The 15,220-nt window shown below is 46.4% G+C and overlaps 1 protein-coding gene across 1 annotated transcript in view; it reads left to right on the forward strand.

Annotated features, from left to right (window-relative positions):
- LOC135920067 (luciferin 4-monooxygenase-like) overlaps window positions 1-15,220 on the forward strand; it is a 92,634-nt gene that overhangs the window by 10,936 nt on the left and 66,478 nt on the right. Inside the window, exons 4-6 of the mRNA XM_065454115.1 lie at window positions 702-904; window positions 2,602-2,776; window positions 3,444-3,615. Of these exons, the coding sequence (XP_065310187.1) occupies window positions 702-904; window positions 2,602-2,776; window positions 3,444-3,615 (550 nt within the window). The remainder of the gene's footprint in view (window positions 1-701; window positions 905-2,601; window positions 2,777-3,443; window positions 3,616-15,220) is intronic.

Consider the following 15,220-nt stretch of genomic DNA (forward strand, 5'->3'; position numbering starts at 1 on the left):
GGGGTTGCTGCGCGGACAATCCAATTCGTTAGCAGACACACAGAGCAAGTCATTTATGCGCAATAGTTGCAAGTAAGCATGTTCCGCCTTAGAAAGCCTGCGAATTCGCTCTCTCGATTAGTTAGTATTTCGACAATCTCACCACGTATGGATTCCTTCAAAGCGATGCGCGGTGCTCTAGTATTGGCCTCAGCTACTTCAGCGAGCACTGGACTTTACTACATGCGTATGGGATGTGTTGTTTCTTTTTTGCATTGATATTGTCATCCTTCACCCGATTGCGGAACTGTTCAGTTAAAGTATTTAATGATAGAGAATATTCCACATTCAATTCGATATTCGAAAGTCGTTTCTCCCCGTATATTCACATTTTTTTCGATTCTACAATTTCGCTATTCGAACGCCCATACCTGGAAGCAATTAGTACCACTGCTTTCATTCACACGAAACGCTCTGCCAGCAATTAAATACCTCGCACACTCGGTTGCGGCCATACCATCACGCGTGCTTCCAAATGGCATCGCAAGATGTCGCTAAAGTACAGTTGGTTAGTGGCATTGAGGTTAGAAGCAAACAGGCTTTTGAACGCAGTACGCAAACTGAAACCGGTCATTACAATTAATTTTGTTAAGAAGGAGCTAGATCGCATTGCATGTTGCAGCCGCAATTACACGCATAATTTACACGCCACGCTTTTGCAGATGTTCTTTCTCACCACTGGAGCCTGTGAAGGGGCACGGAATCTATCGGAACTAAAGCAAACTCCTCTTGGGGACCACGAAACCAACTTGAACATTACCGCACGCACAGTGTTGGCGATACTGTTCTCCAGTGGCTCTACGGGTTTGCCGAAAGGTGTGGTTCTGACTCACGGGAACCTCATAAGCCATGTTGTAGCTCACTGGTAAGGAAGACAGCAATTATTGCGTTTATTTTTCCTCTCCACACCCTGTGTGCTGTGATCGATGGATCATTCACTCATGTAGAACTGCGTTCGGTTACACGCGCGCATGTATCCGATTAATGCGGTGCACGGCGTCCGCACAAAGCGATATATCACATCCCGCTTTCCATGGTTCAATATGTGCACGGCGCAGCATCTCTTGGACATGGTGTTGAGAGGGTTGCCGGCCCCAATGAATAATCCGGTGAACGACCAGACACACCAAAATGGTGAGAGGGGCCCACGAACACGACGACACGTGCGTTTATTCTTCTACTCGTCGTCCACCTAACACATATCGCGGCGAGGAAACTTTCCATGGATATGTCTGACAAGGGTCGATGATGCGGCGAAAAGATGTTTTCTGTGCGCAGTGGGCCCTGAACTAAGAATCAGAGGTTCGGTTAACATACAACCAGACACGAAAAGTTTACTGCATCGACTTCTGCTAGGTGTGGCCTTCACCACCGACTGCCTGCATAAAACGGTGCTCTCTTGTGCTTCTGTTGAAGCAGATGAGGACATTTTAGGTGCGCTGTTAACTAGTCCGCTTTATGCGCAGCAGAGGCGGAAACTCTGCATCAAACTTGAAGTAATGGTGAATTATGCACTCTCTTTAGGGTTTGTCCGTGGCACTTTCCGGACATTGCCAAGAGGGCTTCATGTGCTTCGCAGATGCTGGTTTGTTTTGTGCGACCCTATAGCCTAAATATACTGACAATGCGCGTGTGCTTGAAATTTCGTGCTTAAGTGTGACTTGGTGTCTTGCATTGTTTGTTTTGTTTTAATATTTATTCTTTCATGTCCACCGGCGTTTCTTTTTCCAGCTATTTTTATCATTCATAGCGCCTTCGCCCTTATACAAGCGAAATAGAGAATTAGGAGGCATGTGTTTCCAACCACTCTACCTGATCCCCACAGCTGTATATATCTTCTTTAAACCTCAACTGCGACGCATTATTTAAACTGCCCTATTTCATTGAAGCTGTGCTTCAGCTTTTGTGAATTATTTACGTGGCACCTGCCTTATGGAAGTTGCGGTAATTTTATTCCGTTGGCGGCGTATACCTCGTTTAGCGAAACGTTCTTTCTTCTTATTCAGCTTATTGTTCCATCTCTCACAAAAGTGTGTTTATGTAGTTGTTTGTATTTTACATATAATTTTTATTGGCTCATCATGTGTGTGTGCGTTTGTGCCTGCCTTACCCTATTTTTATTTCTCCTTTCACCCTTAGCACATGGAGTAGCAGGCTAAACATCTGGCTATGGCTAAAAAATGCAGTCTGTCTCCCTCCTTTCCACCTTCTACATGTAGCCCATGTGCTATACGACGTAGCCGAGCACGGGCGCGCGCTGTTTGACTGGCAGTTGGATCCGCGTTCCCATTATTACGTCTGGCACTGTTTACTTTAAAGAAAATGGAGACACAGATTAGCGCAGTCGCGGCTCGGGAAGTACAGCCGTGCTTAAAGCACAGGTCTGACCCAGTCAAATATCGGGTTCCTTGGTGTATCGTACAAAAGCGTCACCGGTTGGGCGCAGTACGTCCACGCGGTTGGCTCTTACGTATCTCGTAGTGTCTAAGGCGTCGAAAATGTCTACACAGCCTCGTAATAAATGACATAGCCTGAGCTCCCGCTTGAATTTGCCCTTTGCAGGTACATGAACGACCCTCCGGTGTTTGAAAAAGGCGACGTTTATCTCGCCATACCGCCGATCATGCATGTTGGTGGATTCTGGTCAGCTTTTTGCTACCTGGGACTTGGCTGCGAAGTCGTTCTCGTGCACACATGGGACTTCGATGTCATCTTGCCCGCCATCGAAAAATACAGGGTAGATATCACGCGAAATCTTGCCGGCATCTTTCGATCGTTTTGACTATTTTAGACCAAAGAAAACGAGCTCTCAAAGCCGAACAGCTCAGCGAAATGTTGCCCCATTCTTGGGCAGGAGGCAAAAGCATTGCATTGCGCAGAGATTGTATATGTGCATCCATGGCAACCCAGTAGATCAGCTACTGCTCTAGGGCGACTTAGGGTTGGATTCGGGGAGGCAAGTTCTCGCTAATCAGCTGTTCGCTGTCAATCCAGCAACATTGATGCCTTCAGGTAGCATATGTGGGTTTATTGACCAGTTGCCTTCACCCAAAAAGATCACGTTCTCGTGACGCCTGCAGCAAGAAGGACGTTCCACGTCCGCCGCCAAGGTCTGTGAGTGGTGGCGCTGGCTAATATTCCCAGGGTTCTACTAGGACACATAAACACCCAAGAAAGTGGATGGGGAAACAGCGCCGCGGTAGCTCAATTGGTAGAGCATCGCACGCGAAATGCGAAAGTTGTGGGTTCGGTTCCCACCTGCGGCAAGTTGTTTTTTCATCCACTTCGATTTCCATTAATTTATACATTAATTTAACATTGCCATATATATATATATATATATATATATGCAATTACGCACGTATATCATCATGTTAACTTTCTTTTCTTCCTTTACTGAACAGCCAACAATGCTGGGGATGCTTCCCACATTCATACTGAAGTTGGATCAGCACCCTCTACTGGAGCAGGTGGATACCAGCAGCGTCAAAAAAGTGATGACTGGAGGGAGCCCAGTGAGTTCATCTCTGCTGCGAAGCGTCGCCAACAAGCTCGGTTTGAGAGGAATCATACAAAGTACGCTCCTGATTTTAAGCGTAGTAAGAACATTAATCCAGTACAGTGGGCGCACAGACCAGCGAGTAAATAAGGCAGTAGATAATTAATTGAATTCATGATGGGGCTCGTGGGAGAAAACATTCATTGAATCTAGATGTCCAGATGCGTTTAGTGCTTAAAAGAATATATAGAAACACGTAACTAAGGAGCTTCGTGCGGCTAATAACAAATGACATTATAACCGCTTAACTTATTCCAGCCAACGCTTTTTGGACATGTGCTGCAAAGTAAATACGATATTTGCCAAAGTATACATAGCCCATTACAAAGATAACGAAAGAGAACGTGGAAATTTAGGGGGCCGAACTAGCAAATGCATTTATGAATTCATTTGTTTCTTAAAATCTAATTATTGTCTGGAGGCGACGGCCTGTCTTGCATGCAGCAGGGCTAGTAACATAAAATGTTTCCGCGGCCAGTATCGGAATCGGAAGGTATTACATCCTACACTAGCTGAAATAACAACAAAGTAAGAGATATGATGGATCTGCAGAAAAATCCGGTGAAATTTGTTATTGACTTGATCGCGCATTGCTTAAAGCATACAATATAATTATTCATTGCCTTTCTTTTGCGACATTTCCTCGTAAAATGCAATGCCCCAAAATTACAGCAGTTTACAAGAAAGGTGATAAAAAAGATTTTACGTACTGCCGTCCAATCTCCATTCTAACATCCTTTTACAAAGGCTTTGAACAAATCATTTGAAGCCGTATAATTCCATTTGCTGATCGCTACAAGATGCCAATTGACCAGCAGCTACGCTTCAGACAAAATAAATCTACCGAGCTCGCACTGCTCACGCAAAAAGGAATAATACTTTAAATGTTTCAAGGTCATAGCTTGCGCCTTGGCATCTTTCTGGATTTCAGAAAAGCATTCCAACATAATAAGCATAACAAAGTTATTATAAATTGCAGCACAATGGCATTCGGAGGAGCACTCGGTCCCTCATTTTGTCGTACCTGCAGCAGCGGTGGCAGATTGTCATGATTAATTGTCACTCTTCATCAAGAAAGCCCTCTTATTTAGGTTTTTTACATGGAAGCAATTTTGGTTTCTTTTCGTTTTTTTTCTCTTTACTTCAACGACATTATTAACATTCATCATACAGCCAAGTACAAATATACGCTAACAATTCTAGCCAATTTGTTGCCGGTTCGCATGTTGCGTGCCTATCGACACAAATGAAACACTTCATCGCATTCACTTGTGGGCAGCAAATAACGGATTGAAGCTAAACATTAGTAATACTGAGTGAGGCCCATAGACATCGACTACGGGGGGGGGGGGGGGGGGGCTCCGGCGCTTGAGCCCCCTTCGGAGTTTTCCAGGGGCGCTCAGCCTTGCCTACATCCCCTCCCCCCTCCCCCACCTAACGTCTGACTGCTAGTTTTGTCACCCACGTCATTTGAGGTTTCTTTTGACTTGCTTCGACCTTTTCACGTAAAATTTTACTGTGGCTAATAGCTTACTGCATCATTGTTGGCACGGATGTGCACGGATTTTAATTCATACTTTGCTTTATTTGTGCAAATCCTGACAATAGGAGACCAAGTGCACTAGAAGTGCCAGTGCCGAATGCCTCATCCGTATTTCCTCGCTTCGACATTGTTTTAAATTTCCACTGTAAACACCAGCTTATGCCTAGAGAATGACTATGTTGCTGTATGTTCACCTCGCTTCGAAATGCTTTGCCTGCTTTTTTGACACTGAAAAAAAAAAACCCATGGACTTTATTGACCACTTTGGCAGAGTCTTTTGTCAACGGCGTGTGAAATGCACGTGAATGATATGCGTCTCAGTATCGTCTCTCTTTCCAGTAAGCAAAGCTGACGACTCATTAAATAAACACTGCTAATAATTTACAACAACAAAAAAAAATACCGCTTGAGCACTCCGTACACATATTTAACCAGCGAAGCTGAAACGTGCGGCCCCGGTGGTTATCACTGGGTTAATCGCGGCGGTTCATTAAACAACGGCTTGGTAGGCTGCCGTATCCTCCTCGGTACGCAATTGCTGCTTGCACTCGGCTGGAGGCGCCTGTTCTTGTGGCTGGGCTGAAGCATCGGGATGGCGTAGACGAACTCGTTCGCGGTTCTGCTCACGGCGTTGCTGATCGAAAGCTGCCTGCTCTTCAGGAGTACGTATGATGCGTGGCCTACCAATTTTGGAGCCGAAAAGAAACTGCTGCGCGCCCGCTAGGCGGCGACGGAGAGCGATGACGTCACTACTGACTAGCCAATGGCGCGCCTCTCTTCCGCTCTTTTTTTTTTCGTGCATTCGCATTGGGTTGCGCCGGAAGAGTTTTCGGCGTACAGGCGACAAACGGACACACGGAGGAATCAGCTAGCCATACAGAGCTTAGCTGTAAAACATTGTGATCGAGCTATTGCCTTATATGCTGTGCTTTGGCCGAAGTAACATGGCGTGTTTGGAGTTAGAAACAAGCTGTGATAGCTGTTTTCTTGGCGTAGATAAAGTGCAGGATGGGTTTTGTTGCCACAACACATATCACTATAAAATCGAATTGACCAACTGCAAATGTTTAAAAGTGCGTTTTATTTCGTCCCAGTTGCCATGTCTTTCTCTAACGAGCAGAAGGTAAAAATGATCCTTGCCTTGGGAGCGACAAATAACAACAAAAAGAAGGCCGCAAATATATATAATTCATGGAAATATGGTGGTAGACCAAACGCGTCGACTCATCAGAAATGAGGAAAACCTGAGACAAACCGGCAGCTTCAAGAAACAGCGGCGTAGGACTCCATCTTTGAGTTCTACCCTGCGCACGGATGTTCCAATATTTATAGCCTCAAACCCTCATGCTAGGGTACGGGACGTGGCCGCCCAGGTACCAATTTCCAAGTCCTTAGTTTGGAGGATTCTAAACGACGGCCTTTCACTTGTACCACCTTAACCGGCACCAGTGCTTGGAAAATGGGGACTTGTAGAAACGTCTAGATATCTCGAATTGGGTCCTCACAAAAGCCGATAAGACACCAGAATTTTTGAGCAACATCATGTGCACAGATGAAGGCAATCTTCGCAGAAATGCCTAGGTAAATTTGCATAATGCACACTATTGGAGGAACTCCCACCTACACTGGGTAAAGCGCAATCGGCACCAGTACAAGTGGTCGCTCAGTGTGCGGTTTGGAATTTACGTCAGCGCTATTATCGGTCCCATCTTCTTGGATCACACACTGAAAACTGCACAGCGTTACGTGGACGAAATCTCTGGAGGAAGATGGAGCACCAACACACAGCAGCAGCCGCACACGAAACTGGCTGGATGCGACTTTTCATGCGCAATAGATTGGAAGGCAGGGGCCCGTAAATTGGCCGGCTAGGTCACCTGACCTCTTTCCACTTGATTTCTTTCTTTAGGGTTATATGAAATATTCTGCTTACATGATCGAGATGGACGTTAGATTAGCTCGAGACCAGGATAATGGATGTCTGCCGTAGAATGCGAGCGTCGGTCATTAAAAAAGCCACTGACGATGTGATAAAGCGGACTTAGTACTGCGTAGCTGTAGAAGGAGCCTATTTGAACACGTCCGCTAGGCAGCAGCTGGTGTGCAACGTCGCTTACGAGATCATAGATAATAAGGGCATACTAAAATCTCATGTATTTTTTGTTCGTTTGTTTGCAATTCTACTTCTTTAGAAGTGGTTATTTACTTTCTTCAACGCATAGGATTTGGCTTTTCTCAACACGTGGCTCACTTCCCGGTCTGTTTATTTCGCTTTTATTTTATGCCGTGAACCTGTTTTTGCAGCATGTATACACTCTCATGAAAACTAAAAGCGTCACTTTAATTTGGCTTTGGCCCGAAGCAAGTTTTTGGCGCGAAATATAGCAGCACGCGCACTCTGTCGATGCGGTGCGAGCAAAGCCGCGATTTCGAAACATGCTATATACATTACATTGCTTGTCGCGTTTCGTGCGTGGTCAGAGCGATGCATTGGCCTGGTTATCAAGGGACTTTTGTTACGAATGTGATCAGTCGGCCTTGAGAGACGGATAATAAGTGTGACGTAGAGAGGGAGGAATAGCTGCAAAGCCACGAAACCTGCTGTTTGGTGCCCCTTCCGTACCATTATCAAGGTTATGCGCTCTCTCTTCAGCTTTGCGACAGGCACTGCACTAGCTTTTAATGAGGTTATTTGAAGGCGCTGCTTTATGATGCGGGTGGGAGCGCCAGTCATGTGGCATTTTTCATATTTCGTGAGGTTAGCGTGCCAGTCGGAAAAAAATGCACGTCGCTGAAAACACTGCAGTTAGATGTAATTTGGGGGTGCCCGTGGGCGCCTACAAATGCCTCATTTCCACTTTCATAATTAGGACAGTACTTCTCGAATTAGATAATTAATTGCAATTGTCGAATTAAATTTCAGGTACCAAAAAATTACCGGTGGCTACTCCACTGTACTGGAAACAATATACACTAGATTTTCTTCGAATAACGCAACTGCTCTTTTTTCGTGTCTTGGTGCATGATAGTTGGGGCAGCCTGTATAATTCACTCAGTAACCAAAAAGAGGCCAAGTCGCATTCCCTCAAAATCAGAATCAACAGCACTCATGCGCAGGAGCGCTTATACTCAGACTCACAGAAAGAGGAAAAAAGAGACAGAGAGGCTGCTGTTTCGCCGGAGATGCCGAGCAGTATCAGTGATAGCGAAGTTTGAGACAATTATACGAAGGAAGATTACATCACCGAGAGATGCCAGATTCTTGGTGGTGGGAAAGGACTCAGGCTGTGAAATTGAAGTCTGCTATTTTGAGGTCTTGTGAATTCTCCTGTAAGGCCGTCACTGCAGTGAACAATTCTGCGAGGTCACACGAAGTTTCTTCTAGTGCAGGAAATTTATATATATATATATATATATATATATATATATATATAAACGAGAAGAAAGGGGGTTAACCGAGGGACCCGATAATTATTAGTCATATAATGAGAAGCCAACAAACACTGACACCAAGTACAACATAGTGGAAATTGCATGTGCTTAATAAATGAAAGTAAAGTAATGATAAATTAATGGAAATTAAAGTGGATGAAAAAACAACTTGCCGCAGGTGGGAACCGAACCCACAACCTTCGCATGTCGCGTGCGATGCTCTACCAATTGGGTCACGTTCTTACCAGGCGTCACGTTCTCGTGACGCCTGCGGCAAAAAAGACGTTCCACGTCCGCCGCCAAGGTCTGTGAGTGGTGGCGCTGGCTAACACTCCCAGGGTTCTACTAGTACACATCAATACCCAAGAAAGTGGATGGGGAAACGCCGCCGCGGTAGCTCAATTGGTAGAGCATCGCACGCGACATGCGAAGGTTGTGGGTTCGGTTCCCACCTGCGGCAAGTTGTTTTTTCATCCACTTTAATTTCCATTAATTTATCATTACTTTACTTTCATAACTCGTAAACTAGATTGGATTTGGCTAAAGACACTCTGTTGCCGGACAACGTTCGTTGGCTATGCCAAAAGCCGCCGCGTCTTCCCACAGTTTTCCTGGCTCCCAAACAGCCCTTCCGCGTCCTCTTGCTCCGCTCTTATACCGCCACAACGTTCACCACGACGACCCTGCATTACTCCTTGTGATCTCTAAACACCTTCACTCGGCTGTTCTCCACGAACTTCACTACCTCCTCACTGCCAATCACCTGGGCGTGTCAGGTACCTACGACCGGATCCGCCGACGCTTCTTTTGGCCAGGGCTTGCTTGATGCGCTCAAAGATACGCAACTGCGTGTGAGAAATGCCAGCGACGCAAGACACTATCTACGCTCCCTGCTGGGTTCCTTGAACCACTCGACATTCCCGCGGAAGCATTCTTTCGGGTTGGTTTGGACTTACTTGTCCCTTTTCTTCTTTCTACCTCTGCGAACAGGTGGATCGCTGTGGCCATGGCTTACGCCACGCGCTACGCCATCAGCCGAGCGCTTCCTACAAGCTGCGCCACAGATGTCGCCGATTTTTTTATAGGCGACGTGATTTTATTACAAGGAGCTCCGTGACAACTTTTCAGAAACCGTGGCCGGACATTTCTGTAAAAAGTTATCGCGGACATCCAGCAGTCCTGTGCCACGAGGCAAGCTATCCATGTCATACCATCCGCAAACAAATGACCTCACGGAGCGTCTCAATCGCACTCTCACAGACATGCTCACGAAACATGTCTCTTCAGACCGCACTGACTGGGACCTCGCTTTATCGTTTGTCACATTTGTTCCTCGCTCCACGACACAGCCGGTTATTCCCCATTTTCCCTTCTGTTCGGCCGAGAACCAGCACTGCCCCGCGACACAACCCTCCCTGTTCACGCGGCACCGACCAGTGAATATGTACTTGACGCCATCGCCCGCTGTGCCCACGCAAGGGAACTTGCCCGTGACCACTCTCTGAAATCCCAACAGAGTCAAAGGCGTTTGTACAACCGGCCGCACCGAAACATGCACTTCCCGCCAGGTTCTTTGGTGCTTCTATGGTCTCCATCGCGTCAGGTCGGTCTGTCAGAAAAACCGCTGTCTTGTTAAACAGGCCCATACAGAATACTTCGTGCTGTGACTCCCGTCACCTACGAGGTCGCCCCTGACGCCCCATCTGCTTCCCAGTCCAGTGATATCATGCACGTTACACGACTGAAGCCGTATCACCCTCCAAGTGATGACATTTAGACGCTCCGGGACGTCGCTTCTGCTGCCAGGGCATTATGCTACACGCGTGTGGTATTTGATTGTTTGAACGAGACGTGTGGGCGCCATCACTCGAGAAAAGAGGAGGAAGAACGAAATGGGCTCGCGCTGTGAATCTAACCGGTCAGCGCTGCAACCGCTGTTGTAAATATAACCTGTAAATAGTTGCTCGTCTTACTGACTCGTCGTTCGCGTAACAATAGTTTGTAGAATGCTCTAGCTTCATCGATGCTAAATTATGATGCACTTGTTTGGGGAAGAACAACAAAACAAAATCTAAAGAAACTGCTTTCACTTCAGAAGCGTGTAAAACGCCTAGTTTCTAAACGGGCCCTGGACCACTTTTTAACGAACTTGAGGAAGCCATTTGAAGTTAACATAGGTTATTTTAAAAATGCCTAGCCGCTAAAAGTTCTTCAACGCGTTCAACAGAAGTGGAGTTATTGGCAATCAAACTAAAAAAAAATGGCTTCTTGGAGCTTCCGCTCCTTCTTCACTGCCTTGCACTGCGCATGCTACGGCTGAGCCCGACGTGCGCACAAGGTTCTGCCTGCTGATCACCACCGTGGCGCGCAGTTCAAACTTCATTTTGGCTGTCAACGCAGACGCAACTACCGAGTTTGGCACATATACGACGCGCCAAACTTAAGCTAAGGACAGTTGCCCACCGCTACCCACAGTGCGCTTAGCCAGTGCACTCGTCCCGGTACCCCGCGGCGGCCGTGGCATCTACGCTACGCAGCAGAACGCAGCTACATGCAATGGTAAAGCGCACGCATAGAGGTTGCGTTCTGCATGGCAGAGCTTGAGTGGGTGCTCGCGCTCATATGCTCCAGTCTGACCGTGCTACGTGGTGCGGACCAGCTTTGTCCTTCACCAGCTTGACCGACGGATACTACCCACATCCGACTTGCGCATTTCTGAAGCGATATGAATAGTTTCATATGAAAGGAAATCTGCCAAGGCGTCTAACCAGAGGCTCAATTCTCGAGACGCATGGCGGATGCACGGCCGCCATTATTCACCATGTTGAATCTGTGATAGGCTGTCGAGAGCTCACGTGCCTGGAAATTTGTGCCGGGAAACGGCAGTTTTGCAAATTGCAATTTTGCGTTTTCATGAAGATGACGAAAGGCGACGTGGGGCTGCAAACTTAATCGACTAATACATTTTTTTGGTCATTGGCAGCTATATTACGACGTTAGCGCTTCAAAAAGAAAGTGAGCGGTGGCGTACAGAAGCCATTGCAATGCATATCCAATTTGGCGAATATGTTGGGGCGATCCAAGATAAGCGCCATGCCAGCTCGCTGATTGGCTGAAGGAATATGCTTGAGGGAGCGTCACAGGAAGGGCTGTTTCGTAGACGTCAATTTCCAGTTGCGTAACGTTGCGCTAAGCTGCCATTGCAGAGATTTTCTGCCATAATTTGTGGCGCGACGAGCCGCGCGACTTATGCTAATGAGCAGCCATACACTCTAAAAACTAAGAGAGTGCCGGGCACTCCCTTTGAGGGAGTAGCGGCTTGTCCCATATTTCACTCTCTTTTCGAGAGTAGATCGACCCTCTTTGAGAGAGAGTAGGTCAACTCCTGTTGACAGAGTTTTGTCACTCCGCCGCAAGGGATTGCTAGTACTCTTCTGCAGAGTGATAATACTCTTCCCACAGGGAGTGCTAGTACTCTTCCGCAGAGTGGTAATACTCTCACCGTAGGGGTAACGGCACTCCACCAGACCGAGTACTTCTACTCCCCCAAACAGAGTGCAACTACTCTTCCCAATACCCTCTTAGCGAAGTCCTGGCCACGCATGCAGGCAGGAAATCAGATCAAATTAGGGTCGCTGATACACCGTTCTCTAGGCGGCTCCTCAGACTCAGTGGCCCGATTCCAAGCGGCCTTCAGAATAGGCGTGAGCAATGTTATGCAGGATTTTAAAGTCATTTTTCCTGGCTATTTGCTGCCTACCATGAGTCGTGACGGCTCGTAATCGGCCTATGCGTATGTGTCCCGAACGCCACTGCGGAGAAAAAAAAGCTAATTCACATTTAATCCGCAAATATCTTCGCATATTTCACAATCAGGAGACACATAATCTAATTAGAACACAATAGTCGAGGAAATCACACACTTATGGAGAACCACATTGCTCTATACATCACGTGGATTCGAACCCGCGTACACTCGCATCTATACAATTCAAAGCACACATCCTAACCATTACACCACAAAGCCACCACGCTCAGTCGTGTTGTTTTAGAGCTTATATACATAACAAATGTATTTGAGGAATCGGCTGCGGTGGTTGGAGTTTCTCGGCAGTGTGCTGTGCTGTTGTGTACTGGAATACGTTTGCGTTTGCATCATTTCCATTCCTTGCTACGACTAACGGAGGAATACAACGTAGACGACGACGTGAGAACTATTCACGGCTTGTCGTCACCCCAGGAAAATAACAAATGTGCCGTTCAGCTCACGATCGAGTGCTTTTCCAGTCCATGCATTATATGTTCTCCGAAAATACGCGGATACAAAGTATCGTGCCAACCATCCACGTATGTGAATTTAAGTCGCGCGTATACTGGTGAGCATTTCTGTTTATTTTTTCCGCCAGTTCCATTCGTATGTGGTCAACTGCGATGCCAGTACCAGGCATTTCGACGTGCCTCACGCTGCCGTGTAGGCGTTCTTTTCAAGTGCATTAGTTTAGAGTTTGGTTCAGTCCGCTGTGAGCTGTTGTCCTGCATTAGCAGCAGATCGTTAGCGTTTTGAAGAGCACGCATTCCAGCATTTGGAGACTGCTTATGCCGATAGCCGCGTCACATGCATTGGCACGCATGTTTAAATGAGTAATGTGTCCACTTGTTACGCGTGCACTGCTCATATCCTGTGGCAACGCTCGTTCTAAAAGCTTCGAAGACCATCTACATTCATACGTGTGTTCAATATATATGCACAGGATAGACTTGCCGGCTAGTTGGTTGAGCATTTTAGAAGAAACAGCGCAACACAAGGACGACGCAAAAACATGGACAACACCACGAAGCGCTGGTGTGGTCGATGCTTTTTTTCGTCCTGATGTTAGCGCTGTTTCTTCTTCCACGATACACGCACACCACAGGTACGCGAAAGTTTAGGAGTATAGGGCGTTAACTTTGTTTTCCCCGTTTCCTCTCAGTGTGAATGGCACAATGCGTTGCCCGAAATAGCGCACGCTTACCCCCATATTCAGAAATGCATCATAACTTGAAGCCCATGCTTGATCTAAATGACGCAAGTCGTGAACGCACCAAAAGAAAGGCAGTGAGCGTCTGGGGGACGTTCGCACCAGGCGTCGTTTATATAAAGTCAAGCATGGGCTTTGTATTAATATACATTTCTGAATACGGGGGTTAGCCATCTACTTCTCACAGAAAATGTCGAAGAAACGCCCACCAAAACCAGGCACATTCGTAAACCTAACTAGGCAATACGAAGCTCCATAGAAAAAGAGTGGTATTAAAAGCTTTCAGTATTTTTCTTTACTCCAAAATGGTTGCGCTCTCGTGGTTTCAATGTACAGAGATGATGCAGCGTTAGCTAAAAAGCATGAATTTCCGAACTCCATGCCAAAATAAGCTTGTAAAATTATTTAGGTGCTAGAAACCAGGGTTTGTAGCGATCCTTGAAAACCCTTTATTTCTAAAATGCCATTTTCAAGGCATTGAAAAGCCTAGAATTTTTAGAAGTACTGGAAAGTCCTTAAATTTGTACACTTGGCTAGACATAGCAGACATTGCCAAGTGTTTTTTTTTTTCCTTCTGTGACATTCTTCGCATGTCACAGAGAATTGTCTGTGGAGGTAATAGAAGGAAAGCGACATCCTTAAAGTTCAAATTACAAAGGAGCTGCAGATACCAGTTTTAGGCACATGGAACCGGCGACAAATGTACTCGGAGGAGCAGAAGCAGGAAGCTCAACGGTTGAGGCATTCAAAGAAAAGCCGTGATGAGTAAATTGAGAGCTACAGACACAATAAAAGATCACCTTTCTCCGGTGCTGTGTTGTTCCGCGATCTTGAGCGCGCGCGCGCGCGGTGGAGAACTCCGAGTGAAAAAGTAGAGCGCTCGCTACGCGTTCCTTTGAACTGCGGCGGCCTGTTCTCTTAGAAGCAAAACGATGTGTTCTTTGCTCAGCGTGCATGAATGATACATTGCCATGTTCGGGGCCAGCCACCTACAGTTGAAGCAGAAGATCACGCTACGTTTTGTTCTCTATTGCCGCAAGAGTAGAACTACTCTCTCTCTCTGAAGGGGGAGAGTGAAAAGCACATTTCACTCTCTCCTTGGTGAGAGAGTGAACAATGCATTTCACTCTCCTCGACATTTTGCGAGAGTAAAACGACGCTTTGAAGAGTGAACCGGCCGCTTCACTCCTGCGATACCCTTCCTAGTTTTTAGAGTGTATGCAATGGCGGCCTAGAGGAATGCGTATCGCCACATCTTCCCCATCGTTTGGTGCCGTGAAAATATTTTGTTCATAACGTTAATATTTTGTTCATAGTATTTTGATCGCTCTCGGGTGATGTTGCCGATTGTGTTTAGGGCCATCATTTTTGAAAAGAGCGAGTTTATACGAAATAATATTGGTTGAATATAGCAATCCTTCTGCAACGTGGTCAACTTTTCGCTGCTGCGTTTGTATTGTAATCAAGATTAATGCCTTTTCGCATAATGACAATTTATGACAACGGCACCTTTGTAATTTATAAAAAGGAATGTACGCAAGGCGGCGTCTTGAAGTTTCCTCACGCAGTATGACTAACCAGCGAAATGAACAAGAGATGGCACTCCGGCGCTTTCGTCGCGCAAGCGGA

The sequence above is a fragment of the Dermacentor albipictus genome, unplaced genomic scaffold (genome assembly GCF_038994185.2).
Source record: "Dermacentor albipictus isolate Rhodes 1998 colony unplaced genomic scaffold, USDA_Dalb.pri_finalv2 scaffold_11, whole genome shotgun sequence".
Lineage (NCBI taxonomy): Eukaryota > Metazoa > Arthropoda > Arachnida > Ixodida > Ixodidae > Dermacentor > Dermacentor albipictus.